Source organism: Protopterus annectens, chromosome 1.part1 (assembly GCF_019279795.1).
Source record: "Protopterus annectens isolate FY-2018-M chromosome 1.part1, PAN1.0, whole genome shotgun sequence".
In the NCBI taxonomy this organism is placed as follows: domain Eukaryota; kingdom Metazoa; phylum Chordata; order Ceratodontiformes; family Protopteridae; genus Protopterus; species Protopterus annectens.
The window spans coordinates 347,352,042-347,369,055 of NC_056726.1; the positions used below are offsets into that span (position 1 = coordinate 347,352,042).

At 41.2% G+C, this 17,014-nt stretch overlaps 1 protein-coding gene across 1 annotated transcript in view; it reads right to left on the bottom strand.

Annotated features, from left to right (window-relative positions):
• Positions 1–16,734, bottom strand: part of LOC122804958 (cytadherence high molecular weight protein 2-like) — a 699,628-nt gene extending 682,894 nt beyond the window's left edge. The window contains exon 1 of the mRNA XM_044075199.1: positions 16,643–16,734. Within this exon, the coding sequence (XP_043931134.1) occupies positions 16,643–16,731 (89 nt within the window). The 5' untranslated portion in view covers positions 16,732–16,734. The remainder of the gene's footprint in view (positions 1–16,642) is intronic.
• Between the last annotated feature and the right edge of the window lie 280 nt (positions 16,735–17,014).

Genomic DNA, 17,014 nt, shown 5'->3' on the forward strand with positions numbered 1-17,014 from the left:
GTCTGGATTGTTTCCATTACAAAACAAAGATGTGTCTAACACATCATCACTAAGGAACAGATAAAGATATGAATTCTCACATCTAGTAAATACAGGGACAGTATCTTAGACTGTCGCTCTTATTTATCCTGTTAATGACTGTCAGCCAAAATTTTGTCCACAGAAGTGAACAATGGTACAGGTTGTGGCTGTTTAACCTACTATGAAATTATCATAATCTAATAGTAACTGCAATGGAATGAGAAATGGTAATCCAAAAGGAATTACTTTGTTACATCCTATGATAACAATTACTAAGTTACAGAGCTACTGTCTAATCACTGCAAATCCTCATTATGTATCATTTATTCCACTGTTGTTTTCTGACCTTGCCTCCTACTTGAAGGAAGGTAACCAGGAACTGTCTATTAGCATTCTTCCTCTGGCAGCTAATACATGAACCCCCCTTAAATCTGAAAGAGTTTCAAAGTGACAGTGTTAGTAATACAGTTGGGTAAGGCAAAATGAATACATGTAAATACTAAATATTGCAAAGGCTAGGTGTATCTCTACCCAAACAAGGGTAAAAGTCCTTTGGGATAATATATGTTACAATAAATGCAACAAAGGTGACCTAATAAGAAAGCATCACATGGATACAGTATAGAATCTGCAGACACCCCACAACTGCTCCAGTTGAAAAGTAAGAAAATTAGGTGATGTTTTACAACAGTATTTATCCCAAGCCGTTTTGTACAGGAATGGGTATGGCCATAGTGATTAACATGCCTAATGGCCATGATGTAACATGCAAATGATGCATGATTAACATGTCATGCAGATTTGCCTGTGACATCACGAGTAGTTTGCCTGTTTCCTCAAAGTAGTGCGATCTCGGAGTTGGTATATTCGTATTTATATACACGGGGGTGCAGGGGGATGACCCCCCCTACAAAATGCGTAGGGAAAAACATAATATTTGCGAGCTGCACAGATACGTGGAGGTCTCTGCCACAAACATTTATATACATGGGGGGTGCCGAGGGGCTGACCCCCCCCCTGCAAAAAGCATATGGAAAAAAATATTTGTCTGCTACATGGATAACTGGATGTCTTTGCCACAAACTCTTGAAGCCAGAGATTCAAAACATCAGATTCAAATTTTGTTATGTTTATTCATTATAACAATGATGTTTAAGCAATAATGAGAAAATCAAACAGAACTTAAATAATAGACTTACGCAGTAACAATGTTTAAAAAAATAAAACAGTGTAGAAAAAGATAAAAAGTACAAAATAATACACTCTGAGCAGTCCCTCTTATAAAAGATAATTAAAGTAAAAGATTCTATTTTGCCAGCAAGGTTAATTTCACTTTTACTGTTTACCGCATGCCGGTAATAACGAATGAATATTCATCTGGACTTCCTCACCATCTTCATGTTTATTCATGTGGGCAGCCTGTTGGCCGGGGTTTGGTCAAGCCTTGCTACTGTGCATCAGGGGGGAACTGTTGTAAAATAATGCTGGAAATTAAGTGATTTGCTAATCTGGTACGGAAATGATGATAGAGAAATGCAATGATACATTTATCAGAAGTTACACAAAGGCAAAAAAATAAATACTTTTGAAAATGTGGATTTCATCAGAAGAATCTATCTATCCATCTATCTGTCAGTCTATCTTTTTATCTTTTAATCTATTAATCTATATGTATATGTATCTATCACCCAAGTTAACAAAGTGACAACTATAGCTGCCTAACTGGATAGTATTACTGGAAGGACAAAATGGACTAGCTGCATGATGTGGAAAAATTTCTCTGCAACAATGTTTACTCTGGTGTTTGCCTTGGTGTCTCTTCAACAAAGATGATAGCACAAGACAAGGTCCCTATTCAGTTATATATAGATGAAAATTTTTACAGAATATATAACACCTCCCAGATGTTTGTATTATTTTCATTCTATAGCAATAAAATAGTGCATTATACAATAGTATAGCATACAACATAGTAGTGCTGTCTGTGCAAAGCTGCAGAACTAATGTCATCCCTCTGACTCAAGTTCTGGACTACCAGCAATGCACAGGAGGCAAGTGTAAGACTCAGGAAAAGAACACATCACACTAGGATATCCAGATCAGTGTGTTTGGAATACCTTAAAAGAGAAGGAAATTCCACCAGCTAAAAAAATAAGTTATGTACTCACCATAATGTTCCATGTTTGTTGCCCAACTCACCGTTCATTGGACCGAACCACAAAAGGAGGGGGAGTACCAATATTCGTCAAAGATACCCACACCTCCAGGTTGGTGGCACAGCACGAAGCATCAGAGACTATCCATATGCAACTAACAGTGGGTAAAACTGCCTTCCAGTTTATAGCCTGCTACAGACCACCCTCCCAAACCCAGGAACCCCACTCGGCCTTCCTGAGAACACTGGAAAATATAAAGGTCTCTCCAAACACCATTATATTGGGCGACTTCAACTACCCAAACATAGACTGGGAGCATTACTCTAGCTCCAACACCCTAGCCCAAAGGTTTCTAGAATTTATAAACTCAAATGCTATGGAACAACTTGTTACCACTCCCACAAGAGGGGAAAACATACTGGACCTGATCATCACCAACATGGGGGCTCTATGCTCCAGACCAGAAGTGCATCCCTCACTGGTAAGATCAGACCATAAACTAATCTCACTGGATATTCACATCCTGACCTCACCCCCTGCCCAGAAAACCACAGTGAAAAACTTCTCTAAAGCAAATTTCACACTCCTCAAAACCGAGGTGGAATCTTTCAAAGCCCCCGGGCCTGTGGAAAATACGGCCCAGACCGCAGAATCCTTTACAAATGCATTCTATGAACACCTTCAGTAATGCATGGCTCATGCAATCCCAAATAAAACCAAGACCCAATCCTCCAAAGGCAGGCGTCCTGTCTGGTGTGCCCCAGCCATAAACAAACTATACAATAGAAGGAGGAAGCTACTACATGATAGAGCAAAATCCCAAAAAGGGAAGGCATCTCTGATCAGTATTAGCAAAAAACTACGGGCACTCATAAAATCGTCTAAGGCCAGCTTCGAGAGAAAAATTGCACAGGACACTAAGGATAATCACAAGGCTTTCTTTAGTTATCTTAGGAACCTGGGTGGGAATTCCCAGATATGCTCAGAATTAGTCCAAAATGACAAAAAATACACCAAACCCACAGACAGTGCCAACATCCTAGCTGACAGGTTCAGCGCAAACTTCTCCCCCCCCTCCATCCCCACCAAAAGGGCAAATATCTATCCCAGCAGAGTGATGCCCCCCCTGACATCTCAGATGCTCAGGTAAGAGCCGCCCTCTCCAAAGCAAAAAAACACAGCAGCAATGGGACCAGACAGTGTCCCGGGCTGCGTCCTACATGAACTCCAAGAAGAGCTAAACCCAAACATAAAACTACTGTTCAATCTCAGCCTTACTACAGGATATGTACCCAAAGAGCGGCATACAGCAACAGTGGTCCCTCTCCACAAAGGTGGTGCCTCAACGGATCCTGGAAACTATCACCCCATAAGCCTGACTAGCTTGGTCTGCAAAGCTATGGAAAGGATCATCATGGACCTCATAAATAAAGATATTGGGGACCTACAGACACTGGATCCTACCCAGTTTGGCTTTGTTAAGGGCAGATCCTGCCTCTTAAACCTGGTCGATTTCTTTGAAACAGTCACCAAGGTCATTGACGAATGGAAGGTGGTCCACACAGCCTACCTGGACCTCGCAAAAACCTTCGATACAATACCCCACTCGGGCATTATAGATACACTCATCAACTTAAATATAAACCCCTATGTCACTAGATGGGTTGCAAACTGGCTCAAGGATAGAACCCACATGGTTAGAATTGCTGGAGCCATGTCAGACTCCAAACTAGTTACAAGTGGCGTCCCACAAGGCTCAGTTCTGGGACCTCTCTTGTTCGGTATATATTTCTCGGAGGTACAGGCCAACACGGAAGGACTGTGGCTGACCAAGTTCACAGATGACTGCAAACTAGGAGCCATAATCAACTCTCCAGCCGATACAAGCATCCTACAAAAGGGCCTCATAGAAACAGACAACTGGTGCCAGAGCCATGGCCTCAAGCTAAACGCCAAAAAGTGCATAGTCATCCCCTTTGGCAAAAACAAAGTGCCCACAAATTACCACATAGGTGGTAATCCATTAAGTACAAAAGAAGTAATTAGGGACCTGAGGACCCAAGTTGATAGCAATCTCTCATTTGAAAACCACGTGGCCAAAGTGGTTAGAAAAACATTTTATACAGCCCACCTAATCATGAAGGGATTCACATCTAGATCAGGGGAGGTCATCGTGCCTCTTTACTCATCCCTCATCAGGCCCATAATTGATACAATGCCCCTTTTGGGATGTACCTTACCAGACACCTGCAGCAACTGGAAAGACCACAAAAGTACCTCACCAAGAGGATCAAAGGGCTCAAACAGATGCCATATACTGCTCGGTTAAAGAAACTCCAGCTCTACTCAGTGGCATACCGCCTGCTCAGAGGCGATCTGTGCCTGGCGTATAAAGCCATGTCCAACCCGAAATTAATGGACATGCTGCATCTCAGAAAATCCAAATCCCATCGAGCTATGCGCTCGAGTGACTTGAACCTCAGCACTGAAATAAATAGAACATGCTGGAGGGACAGATTCACAACCCAGAGGCTCCCTTCACTCTGGAATAAAATCCCAGTCCAGGTTAGGCAGAGTCCCTCATTGACTCTCTTCAAGAGGAATCTTGATGAGTGGATGGGAGATCGTAGGTTTACCCCGGGTATCACTTCTGTGTCACTGTTAGACAGAGGCACAGTATACTAACCTCGAAAAAGGGCATAGCAAAATTCATTTAAAATGGGTGGCAAAAGCCAAACACACTCTGGCTAGGCTTATAAATGCCCTAGGGCAGATAGCCTAGTATGAACCTATGAACCTTACAATGATTGGTTCTGAGCCGAATCTTGGCTCCGACTCGGACGAATACATAGATGAAAGTCTCAAACCTGGCTCGTGGCAAGTAGGTATCCCACAATGCAGTGGTATAATTCCCCAGATCTTGTTTGCTGCTATTACTGAATGAAATGTAAACTATACACACACACACACACACACACACACATATATATATATATATATATATATATATATATATATATATATATATATAAATACATATATATATATATATATACACACACACACACACACACACATATATATATATATATATATATATATCTACAAATATATACTATATCCAATAGAAGGAGAAACAAATTGAAACAAAGAACTCCTGAAGGTAGTAAAAACATCCACCAGGTCCACAAGGAGTTTTTGGCAGGGGGAAGGAGGGAGGGTTCGTAAGAATGAATGGCGAGATGGACAACAAACATGGAACATTATGGTGAGTACATAACTTCTTTATGTTATGTTGTCCTATCTCGCCTTCATTCTTACAATGATAGGACAGCGTCCCTAGCACCTCTTCCCTGGGTGGCTCACGAAAGTACACCTTTAAGCACCGTGGAACCAAAGGAGGCCCTGTCCCTGGAGGCCAAATCCACTTTGTAATGCATGATAAAAGTATGAGGAGTGGTCCAAGTAGCTGCTGCACAAATATTATCCATAGGAATTCTGGCTTGAAAGGCAGATGACGTAGCCATTGCTCTCGTGGAATGAGCCTTCACTTTGAAAGGTAAATCTCTGTGATTTGTGGTACAGATGAATGTAATACAGTCCGAGAGCCAATTAGAAATAGTAGTTTTGGAAACTGAGCTACCCTTTTTTGCATCAGAGAAGGATACGCATAATTGGTCAGATTTTTTAAAATCTTTGTTCTATGCAATTAGAATCTCAGTTGTCTATGCACATCTAGTTGATGTAATTTGTATTCTGCCTTGTTGCTATGATTAGGAAAGAACACTGGAAGCTCTATAGATTGATTTATGTTATTTGGAAAAGATACTTTGGGTAAGAAAGATGGATTAGTTCACAAGGATACCCTATCCTTATGAAAAATCAAATATGGCGGTTTAATAGAAAAAGCTTGCAACTCTGATAATCTTCTAGCAGATGTTATAGCCACCAGAAACAAGGTCTTCCAGGAAAGGAACTTGAGGTCTGAAGAAGATGAGGGCTCAAAAGGTGATAACGTCAGGTGAGACAGAACAAAATTTAAATCCCAAGGAGAAAGGGGTTCCTTAAAGGGAGGTCTTAATAAGGAGACACCTTTCAAGAAGGCTCTGCACAACCTGTGTGACATTAAGTTGGAGATAGAATCACCAATGTGGAAATTAGATATTGCAGCAAGTTGAACACTGATGGTTGCTGCAGCTGAACCTTGCTGGAAGAGTTTTGCCAAAAATTCCAAAATAGAATGGATGGGTGCAGAAAAGGGATCAATATTCCTGTTTTGAGCCCAAAAGGAAAACCTTTTCCATTTGTGAGAATACAGTTTTCTAGTGGAAGCTTTATGAGATGACATTAAGATATGTTTAACTGTAGAAGTGAAATTGTGAAGCCTGACTAAGTTGGGAAGTGGAGCAGCCAAGCTGTCAATTTTAGGGTGTGGGGAGAAGGATGAAGCGCCTCTGACATATGTGTCAGCAGGTATGGAACTGGGTCCAGAGTCCAAGGCTTCTCCTGAAGATGAGGCCAAAGGAAGGGCAACCAAACTTGGCGAGGCCAGTAAGGAGCAATGATAATTATCCTGCTTCCCAAGTACTGTGCTTTCTGAATGACTCTGGGTTTGAGAGGAAATGGAGGAAAAGCATACAGAAGTCATGAGGGCCAATTGTGAGCAAGTGCGTCTCTCGGTGTCTCCCCTGGATTGGGGATTAGGGTAAAGTAGTTGCTCACTTGGCATTCATGGGAGTGGCAAAAAGATTGCAGTAAGGCAGACCCCATGTTCGAAAAATAATTTTCACTACATTCTGATTGAGAGACCACTCATGAGGTATTAAAATTGCCCTGCTCAGCTTGTCTGCTATGACGTTGAACTTCCACGGAATGTGCATTGCTATTAGAAAGTGCTAGGAAGAAACTGCCCATTGCCAAACTCTCAGGGCCTCTCGACAAAGGGGATAAGATTTTGTTCCCCCCTGTTTGTTTATGTACCAAACCACAGACATATTGTCTGAATGTATCGCAAATGTCCCTAGAGGGAGAGAGTCGTGAAATGCTTGCCAAGCAAGAAGCACTGCTCTCATCTCTAGGACATTTATATGCAAGTGAGCCTCATGTTCTTGCCATGTACCTTGGACTGTTTTTCCCAGATAATGCCCCCCCACATTATCTGGGAAGCGTTTGTGGTCACCGTAGCTATGGGTTGTTGTGGAACAAAGGGTCTCCCTATGGTCACATGAGTGGAATGTATCCACCATCTTAAGTCATTCTTGCACGATTCCATTATTCTGATTAGGTGAGACATCTGAAGCTCTTGAAGAGACCACTGGGAGAACAACAGCCACTGAAGGATCCTCATGTGCATTCTGGCAAGAGGGACCAGTGTTATTGTGGAAGCCATTGTTCCTAGTAATCATAGAATTATCTTTGCTTTCACTTTGGTCTTGGGAAGGAGATAAAGTATCTGTTGTCTGAGTGCTACAACTCTTTCTGTTGGGAGATGTGCTACCATAGAGGTGGTGTCTAGATCTGCGCCTATAAATGTAATGTGTTGACAGGGCAACAAGGCAGATTTTTGAAAGTTGACTGTAAAACCCAGCTGATTGCAAATGTCCAAAGTTATATCCCTGGCTTGTTGGACTAGATGCTTGGTGGTGGCAGATAGGAGCCAGTCATCTAGATACGGAAGCACTCAGAATCCTAGATGCCTCTGGTGAGCTGTGACTACTGCCATGCATTTGGTGAACACTTTGAGGGCTGTTATGAGACCAAAGGGCAGAGCTCAGAATTAGTAATGACTGGCTCCCAGGCAAACGCATAAGTACCTTCTCAATCTCCTGTCCATTTTTATGCAGTAGTAAGCATCTTGAAGGTCTATCAAGCACATCCAATCATCTTTCCCTAAAAAAGGAAGTATAGACTGCAGTGTCACCTTTCGGAACTTTGACTTCATGACAGATTCATTTAATTTGCTAAGGTCTAATATGGGTCTCCAGTCCCCTGTTGTTTTTTGCACCAAAAAGAGTCTTGAGTAAGTTCCGAATCCTATTTGGTCTGCAGGGACTTTCTGAATGACTCTTTTGTGCAGCAACATTTGAATCTCTATAGTTGCTTGCTCCCTTAGATTGGGTGGAATATCTGGGATTGTTCTGGTCTGTGGAACCGGATTGGAAAATGGAATGGAGTATCCTCTGGATATTATTTGTAGTACCCATTTGTCTCTTGTGACAGTTTGCCAGGCTTCAGGGTACATGGATAAATGCCCCCCGACTGCCTCCAGAGTACAGCAGTCAGGCCTCCTTTCAGGAGAGCTGATAAGGGCGTCCGCGAAAGAAATCACAGTCACCCTGGTTTTGCAGGCCCCCTCTGCCTCTGGGGCGACATCTACCGTTATTGCCTCCCCCTCTGCCCCTGGGGAAGGAATCACCCCATGCATCCTGGAAAACTCTCTGGGATCTTTTGAACCACATTTTCCCACTCTTCTGGCCTTTAGGATAAGATCTTGAAGGTATGGAAAAACGTACTCCAATGGCAGAGAGAGTTTTTCCTTCCTGCTCACATCAGGTTAGCGTGTCTTCTACTTTGGGTCCAAAGTGTGAGGAACCATCAAAAGGGCGTTAGTAAAAGTAGACTTAAAGGGCTCTGCAAAATTGCACAAGCGCATCCAGGAGTGTCTCTTAAGGGAAAATCTGGAACTCGCTGCCCTACTCGCTCCATCTGCTGCATAGGATATCAGCCTCATGGAGGAGTTGACAATGGCATTTAAGGTGGACAGCTGGGAGGAGACCTTCTCATTCACCCCTGCAGCTAATGTACCTTGTAGAGTATTTCTTAGCTCTTTCAGGAGATCTCTTTGTAGCCTTGTAAAATGGGACAGGTAGTTTAGCAATCAGATTGAAAATGTCGCTGATGAAAGGACACACTTCCTGTATCTGTCCATCATTCGAGAGTCTTTATTCGGAGGATGAACAGATGAGGAAGTCTCTGAAAGTTCCTTCTTGGTGGCTGCTGCCATCACCACAGCATCTACAGGTACCCCTTTAGTGAGAAAATCCTTTCCCGAAGGAGCTGACAAGAATTTGTTTGGCCTCCTAGGGATTGGTTCCATTGTGTCAGGTGACTCCCGTGCCTTTCAACTGACCAGGTCCATTAGCTCATTGAAAGGCGGAGACACCCAGGAGGCTGAAGGTTGTGATCCAAAAGCCTTCAGGTACAATGACTCCTCATCAGATGGGGTGGTGGCCTGCCAGCCACCTCTCTGTTTCAGGATCTCCAGAATATCTGCAAATGAGATATCGTCAGGGGACAACCATGGGGACCCTTCCAATTCATCGAGGTCAGTGTCTGAAGTGATGGACTCATCTGGGGAGTCTACGTGCTGCCTCTTGCAAGTTCTCTTCCGAGTAGGCTCCTCAGAAGGATATTCTGGGGATGCCTCGGAGGAGAGGGGTTCACCCAATGGGGAATCCTGAGGCTATGGATCTCTGCTGTCCTGTGGAATGGGTGGTGCTGAGACAGTAGCCGGTGCCTTAAGGGGACGAGTGATAGTATCCTTCTGTGGCACTGAATGGGTAGACAACACACTCCTCATCAGCTCAAAGGCAGATCCCGCTGGCTCCGAAGATTCCCTCAGCTCCAATTAGACAGAGGAAGGCACTGGAACCAGCGAGATTGGACCCAAGTCCGATGTAGATTCCGAGCTAACCCGGGCCGATGTTCCTAGGGGTAGGCTCGGCACCAAAGAATACCAAGGTAGAGAATCCCCCCATGGCCAACCAGGAAACCCCGGCTCCCAGACTCTCCGGACGGCATCAAGAGTCAGAGCAGAAGTCGGCTCCATGAACACCGAAGGGGGTCTTAAAATCAACGGATCCACAGTAAGTGGTACCAAGCACTCTGGCTCCAAAGGTCCAGCTTGGCTCGGAGGAGGAACAACAGAGGGTACAATTGGTACAGTAGGCTCCAAGACCAAATGGGTCAGAGCCGAGAATAATTTAGTGATCACTGGCGACTTCAAGAGTCTGCGCACCACCCGTTCCACATCATCATCCGATAAACTCCTGGTGGACCTAGAAGATAGGGATGGAGAGCGAGACCTGTCCAGAACTGGAGATCTCAGTGTTGGAGAAACCAGTGAAATGTCCATGGACCGACTCTGAGAATAGGTATGTTGCGGCTCCGAGGACTTTGGAGCCAAAGAACCAGGCTTGTCAATTAGTATGACCTCCAATGGCTGAGAGGACTGTGGAGCTGAAGAGGTAGTGGCCTTAGAGATTTTTGGAAACTTGACTGGAGGCTCCGACTGAGCCGATGTTGCAGGTGATTGTCTCTTCTGGGATTTTTCCTTTTTCCTTTTTAGAAGATAATATGAGAAAAACAAGGTTGGACAATGCTGGCAGCGTTTTAAAAACTTTTATTGATAAAATCACAAGATAAGCGCTTTCGGGATAACCCTTCTTCAGATGAATGAAAGAAATAAAGTTATCTGCTTTTATGCATACTAGTAACCAATCACATTCAATGAAACACCCGCCTATTTTTCAATATAGGCTTGATAGGTATTACTTCATTCAGTCCAGGCCACCTGTTCGCCATCAGATTAACGATCCAAGTAGTTTCTACTAACTCAGTTTGAAGCATAATATCACCCCCTCTAGTGCTGGATCTGATATTTGCAATAACCCTGAATTTGAATGTATGCATAGGAAATAGAGCCACATGTCTGCAAAGTGCATTCCTTTCATCATTGTTCCTAATACTAGAAAGGTGTTGAAGAATTCTGACCTTAAACATGCTATTCGTCTTGCCAACGTAAAAACATTGGCATTGGCAACATTCCGCTAGATAAACAATATTCATTGTACGACATGTAGCTCTTCCTTTAAAATAAAATGTTTTGTTGGTTATAGGATGTATAAATTCAATCTCTTTGTTAATATAAGGACATGCTTTACATAGTCCACAGGTGTTGGTTCCTATTGAATATGGAAGGGCATGCTGCGTGGTGCTCAATGATGGTTCCTTACAGAGCAAATCCTTAAGATTTTTATTTCTCCTATATCTAAAAATGGGTTTTGAACCTACTATGCCATTCAAACTGTTGTCACTAGTCAAGATGTTCCAATTTTTCCTCACTATATTGCAAATGTCACTTGTGTTGCTGCTGTAATTAAGCATCAGCTGTGGCCCTTTCTGTAAATTTACTTTGTTAGTTACTGTTTCATTCTCACCATTGGTATGTAGTATCCAAGGCTTATAGTCATTAGATCGCTTGTGTCTACCTCTTTCTACAGCATTATTGACTATACTCCGCTTATAACCTCTGTTTAGGAAATTCTCTTTAAGTTTCTCGGTTTCTGCTTCAAAATCTGAGTCAAGAAGACATAGCCTGGAAGCCCTACTCACTTGTCCTTGTACTATGTTACTATAGGTATACCTGGGGTGCATACTATCGAACATTAAAAGAGAATTCTTCCAACAATCCTTCTTGTATAATTTGGATCTGAAGCCTCCTATATCCTGTTCTATACACACATCTAGAAAATCTATGGAACTGTATGATTGATTTGTGGAAAACCTAAAAAATGTGGTGGTTGTATGTAAGTATGTGACAAAATCCCCCAGTTCCTGCTCTGTTCCATCCCACAAAATAAAAACATCATCTACAAAACGTAGATATAACTTTAAATAATGTTTCCACATGTCATTATTGACAACATGGGTCCTCTCCCATTGAGAGAGAACCAAATTTGCATATGTATTAGCGCAGGGGGTTCCCATGGCCACCCCCTGCGCTTGTCTATATATGCAGTTGCCTCCTAAAAATACATTATTTTCTAGGACAAGACCTAATAGCAACTTGATAAGGGAAATCTTCTCTTCACTTACATTCAGGTCACTTAAAAGCATTCATATACTGTCAATGCCATCAGAACTTTTGGCCAAATGGCAATCCATTAATATAGACACTAGCTTTAAATATATGTCTTTGTTAAATGAATTTTTTTTCATCTGATTTGGAAAATTTAAAGAAAGAAGTGATAGAATTGCAGCATAAGTTGGAGTCTGAGTATAGCGATATGCAGTATGTTGAGCGCATGGAAGCGCTATACGTCACCTTTACAGAAAATGAAAATAAATTGAAAAAACAAAAAACGGGCAAGCTACAAAGGGACTTTACTGACTTTACCAATGGGAACATCTTCGTATGGCCGAGGGCCAATGAGAACAGACCAACGAGCCATAACGTAAGGGGATTGGTAGATGCCACCAGAAAGGGAGGAAGAAGTGACGTGATGACGGTAACGACCACTACAGCATCAAAAAACAACTCGTTTCCCACGCCGTTTCCGTTGGAAAAGGAAAAGGAGAGTGGATTAGGAACGCGTTTTACATCGGTGAACAATACACAAGAACCGACGATAAAGGCACCTGAAGGTACTTCGGTCGTGCAGTTGATTTCCACAGAAGCTGCACTTGTACAAAGGATTCTGTTAATGGCATCGACATTGTGTCCAACATTGATGCCAGCAGTACGAACAACAACAATTTACTCAAAGCCGTTGAACCAAGCTCCTGCTTGAGTGATGGGTCACTGGGAGCACGTCCTAAAACACAAGGGGTGTGGAATAACCATAATAATTTTTTGGGCCTATTACTGGCACCAGTCAAAAAGAAGGGTCCCTGGAAGAGGTCATTGAGCAAGGACAGGGGGACGGACAAAAGGAGAAAAGTATGGGACTGACTGCTGATACTAATTTGGGTATTGTTATTAATCTATCTTCACATGTTTTAAATAGAAATGAAATAGAAGTATTGAATAAGGGATTAACCTTTATTCCAAGTAAAAGTGGATGTTATGATGAAATGCTGATAGATATAATGTTATTTTGTAGAAATGTGGCACTGAAATTAATGTTTGGTAATAGCAATGAGAAGAGCAACTCTCTCAAAAAACCAAGTGGATTTGTTCCTCAGTTAACACCAAGTATGAACCTTTTTATCACCGCCTGTGAAAATGATCTGATAGAGTATTATAAAGAAGCAGATTTCAGAAAATTCCATAATCTAACAATAGAACAAAGAACAGCACTGAGAGGCCTAACTTTTAACGAAGATATAATAATAAAAAGTGCAGACAAAGGAGGAGCAATTGTCCTGATGGACACAGTATGGTACAATAGAAAGTTGAAAGAACTATTGCAGGACAATAGTACATATATTACTATTAATCCCCTAACTGGCAAAACCATTGTAGACAGGGTAACCACATGTTTGAATACGCTATTGACTGATATGAAGATATCTCAAGAGACATATCAATTTCTTAAAATAGAAAAACCGGTTACCCCTATTTTTAAGGCGTTACCGAAAATACATAAATCCTATAGAGACCCACCCCTTCGACCCATAGTGTCGGGGAGGGGGTGGGTCACTGAGAATATATCAATTTGGGTTGAACACACGTTACGACCCTATTTGGACAAAATGAATATTGTCTTGAAGGATACAGCACACTTTCTTATGCTTTTAGGTGAGATGAATAAGGCACATAATAAGAACCTTCTAATGGTTACAATGGACGTTCAAAGTCTATTTACCGTCATAAATAATAAGTATGGCATTGACAGTATAGAAATGCTTTTAAGTGACCTGAATGTAAGTGAAGAGAAGATTTCCCTTATCAAGTTGCTATTAGGTCTTGTCCTAGAAAATAATGTATTTTTAGGAGGCAACTGCATATATAGACAAGCGCAGGGGGTGGCCATGGGAACCCCCTGCGCTAATACATATGCAAATTTGGTTCTCTCTAAATGGGAGAGGACCCATGTTGTCAATAATGACATGTGGAAACATTATTTAAAGTTATATCTACGTTTTGTAGATGATGTTTTTATTTTGTGGGATGGAACAGAGCAGGAACTGGGGGAATTTGTCACATACTTACATACAACCACCACATTTTTTAGGTTTTCCACAAATCAATCATACAGTTCCATAGATTTTCTAGATGTGTGTATAGAACAGGATATAGGAGGCTTCAGATCCAAATTATACAAGAAGGATTGTTGGAAGAATTCTCTTTTAATGTTCGATAGTATGCACCCCAGGTATACCTATAGTAACATAGTACAAGGACAAGTGAGTAGGGCTTCCAGGCAATGTCTTCTTGACTCAGATTTTGAAGCAGAAACCGAGAAACTTAAAGAGAATTTCCTAAACAGAGGTTATAAGCGGAGTATAGTCAATAATGCTGTAGAAAGAGGTAGACACAAGCGATCTAATGACTATAAGCCTTGGATACTACATACCAATGGTGAGAATGAAACAGTAACTAACAAAGTAAATTTACAGAAAGGGCCACAGCTGATGCTTAATTACAGCAGCAACACAAGTGACATTTGCAATATAGTGAGGAAAAATTGGAACATCTTGACTAGTGACAACAGTTTGAATGGCATAGTAGGTTCAAAACCCATTTTTAGATATAGGAGAAATAAAAATCTTAAGGATTTGCTCTGTAAGGAACCATCATTGAGCACCACGCAGCATGCCTTTCCATATTCAATAGGAACCAACACCTGTGGACTATGTAAAGCATGTCCTTACATTAACAAAGAGATTGAATTTATACATCCTATAACCAACAAAACATTTTATTTTAAAGGAAGAGCTACATGTCGTACAATGAATATTGTTTATCTAGCGGAATGTTGCCAATGCCAATGTTTTTACGTTGGCAAGACGAATAGCATGTTTAAGGTCAGAATTCTTCAACACCTTTCTAGTATTAGGAACAATGATGAAAGGAATGCACTTTGCAGACATGTGGCTCTATTTCCTATGCATACATTCAAATTCAGGGTTATTGCAAATATCAGATCCAGCACTAGAGGGGGTGATATTATGCTTCAAACTGAGTTAGAAACTACTTGGATTGTTAATCTGATGGCGAACAGGTGGCCTGGACTGAATGAAGTAATACCTATCAAGCCTATATTGAAAAATAGGCGGGTGTTTCATTGAATGTGATTGGTTACTAGTATGCATAAAAGCAGACAACTTTATTTCTTTCATTCATCTGATGAAGGGTTATCCCGAAAGCGCTTATCTTGTGATTTTATCAATAAAAGTTTTTAAAACGCTGCCAGCATTGTCCAACCTTGTTTTTCTCATATTGTTTTTTCTCATATTATCTTCGTTTTTACTTTGGTTGGACTTCAGCACTCTACTGTTTATTGGTCTCATCATCCTTTTTAGAAGAAGGAGAAGAAGAAGAGGAAGAAGAACTATGGATTGCTTCCTCAAAAGATGGCTTTAAGAGCCCTTTGAGGATCAATTTGTTTCTCCTTTCTTGAAGTACCCTTGCACTGAAAGAATGACAAAAAGTACAATCTTCATGAAGATGAATTGCACCAAGGCAATAAACACATATGACATGTCCATAAGTGATAGACATTTTTTGTGAGCACTTCTGGCATTTTTTAAAGCCCGAAGGCTTATGTTTTCTCTCTTTTGGGTCTTTGGACATAATAAAGATAAGACCACAAAAAACAACAAGAAAGTTTTAACTACTGAACTATTGAACCACAGAACTATTGAACTATTATGGGAAACACGAAGGAAACAGACAACTAGGGCCTCTAACTCAAACGGCCCTATTTCCCAGACACGACAACAAACTAACTAAAGCCCTCTAACTTAAATGGGCGAAGAGCTCTCTAACTTAAATGAGCTACTTAAGAACTAGACAGACAGAAATAACAACCACTACAAGGGATACAGATAGGCCTACTATGCGATGGCCAAAAGCCGCATCAAAGGGGATAAAACTATAACTATATAACTATAGTGCAATAAAAGGCACAACGATTTAAATATGAATGAATACTAAGCTATATATCATAAAATAAAACAGTATACAGGAAAAATATAAGAAATTTCAAACAACTTAGCCATGGCCAAGATGAGCGCATCCAACCTTGTAAAGTGGCAAACGAGATCTGGGGAATTACACCACTGCATTGTGGGTTACCTACTTGCCACGAGCCAGGTTTGAGACATTCAGCTATGTATTCAGCCGAGTCGGAGCCGAGAATTGGCTCTGAAACCATTATTGTAAGAATGAAGGTGAGATAGGACAATGGTTTCCGCAGATGAACAGATCAGAATTTTGCTTACTGCAAGATTGAAATTCCAGTGTACAAGTGTCTTTAGCAGACAGCAGGTACAGTACTAAGCATGCAGAGGTACCACAGCAGTGACAAGTGGCATATACTGACTGCAACTAGTTCGCTCACATACACTGTTCTGTAAAGCAAGAAAGCCCTAATATGTAACTTCTATCCTAAGGTAGTAGTACAGTTAGTCCAGCACCACTGACAAAATGGAGTTATTTACTGTGTACAGCATATGCCTTATTAGCTACAATCATTTCCACATCACTTCTTCACTATATAAAGCTTTCAAAAGGATATAGGAAATTGGCTTCCTGTTCCAAGTAGTAGACCTGTTGCTGAAGGTTCTTGATGTACTCGGTTTCTATACTTGACAGGGGATTATCCATGGTCTTACTGAAAAACAAAAGATGAAATTAAAAACTGCTTTTTACACATTTTTTTTATTCCTCCTTCTAATTAGAAACCATAGATCTTCTGTATAAGCAATCACCTTCCACGTAATTTAAAAATATGAAAATATTTAAAAATATCTATGTATCTCTGTGTGCATGTATATATTCATATATCACAACTAACTCTATATTTGAAAAATGCAGCCACATTATTATTAAACTATGGTGTTTTCCAAGGGTCTCTAATTGGCCCTATGCTCCCCAATATTTTTTACAA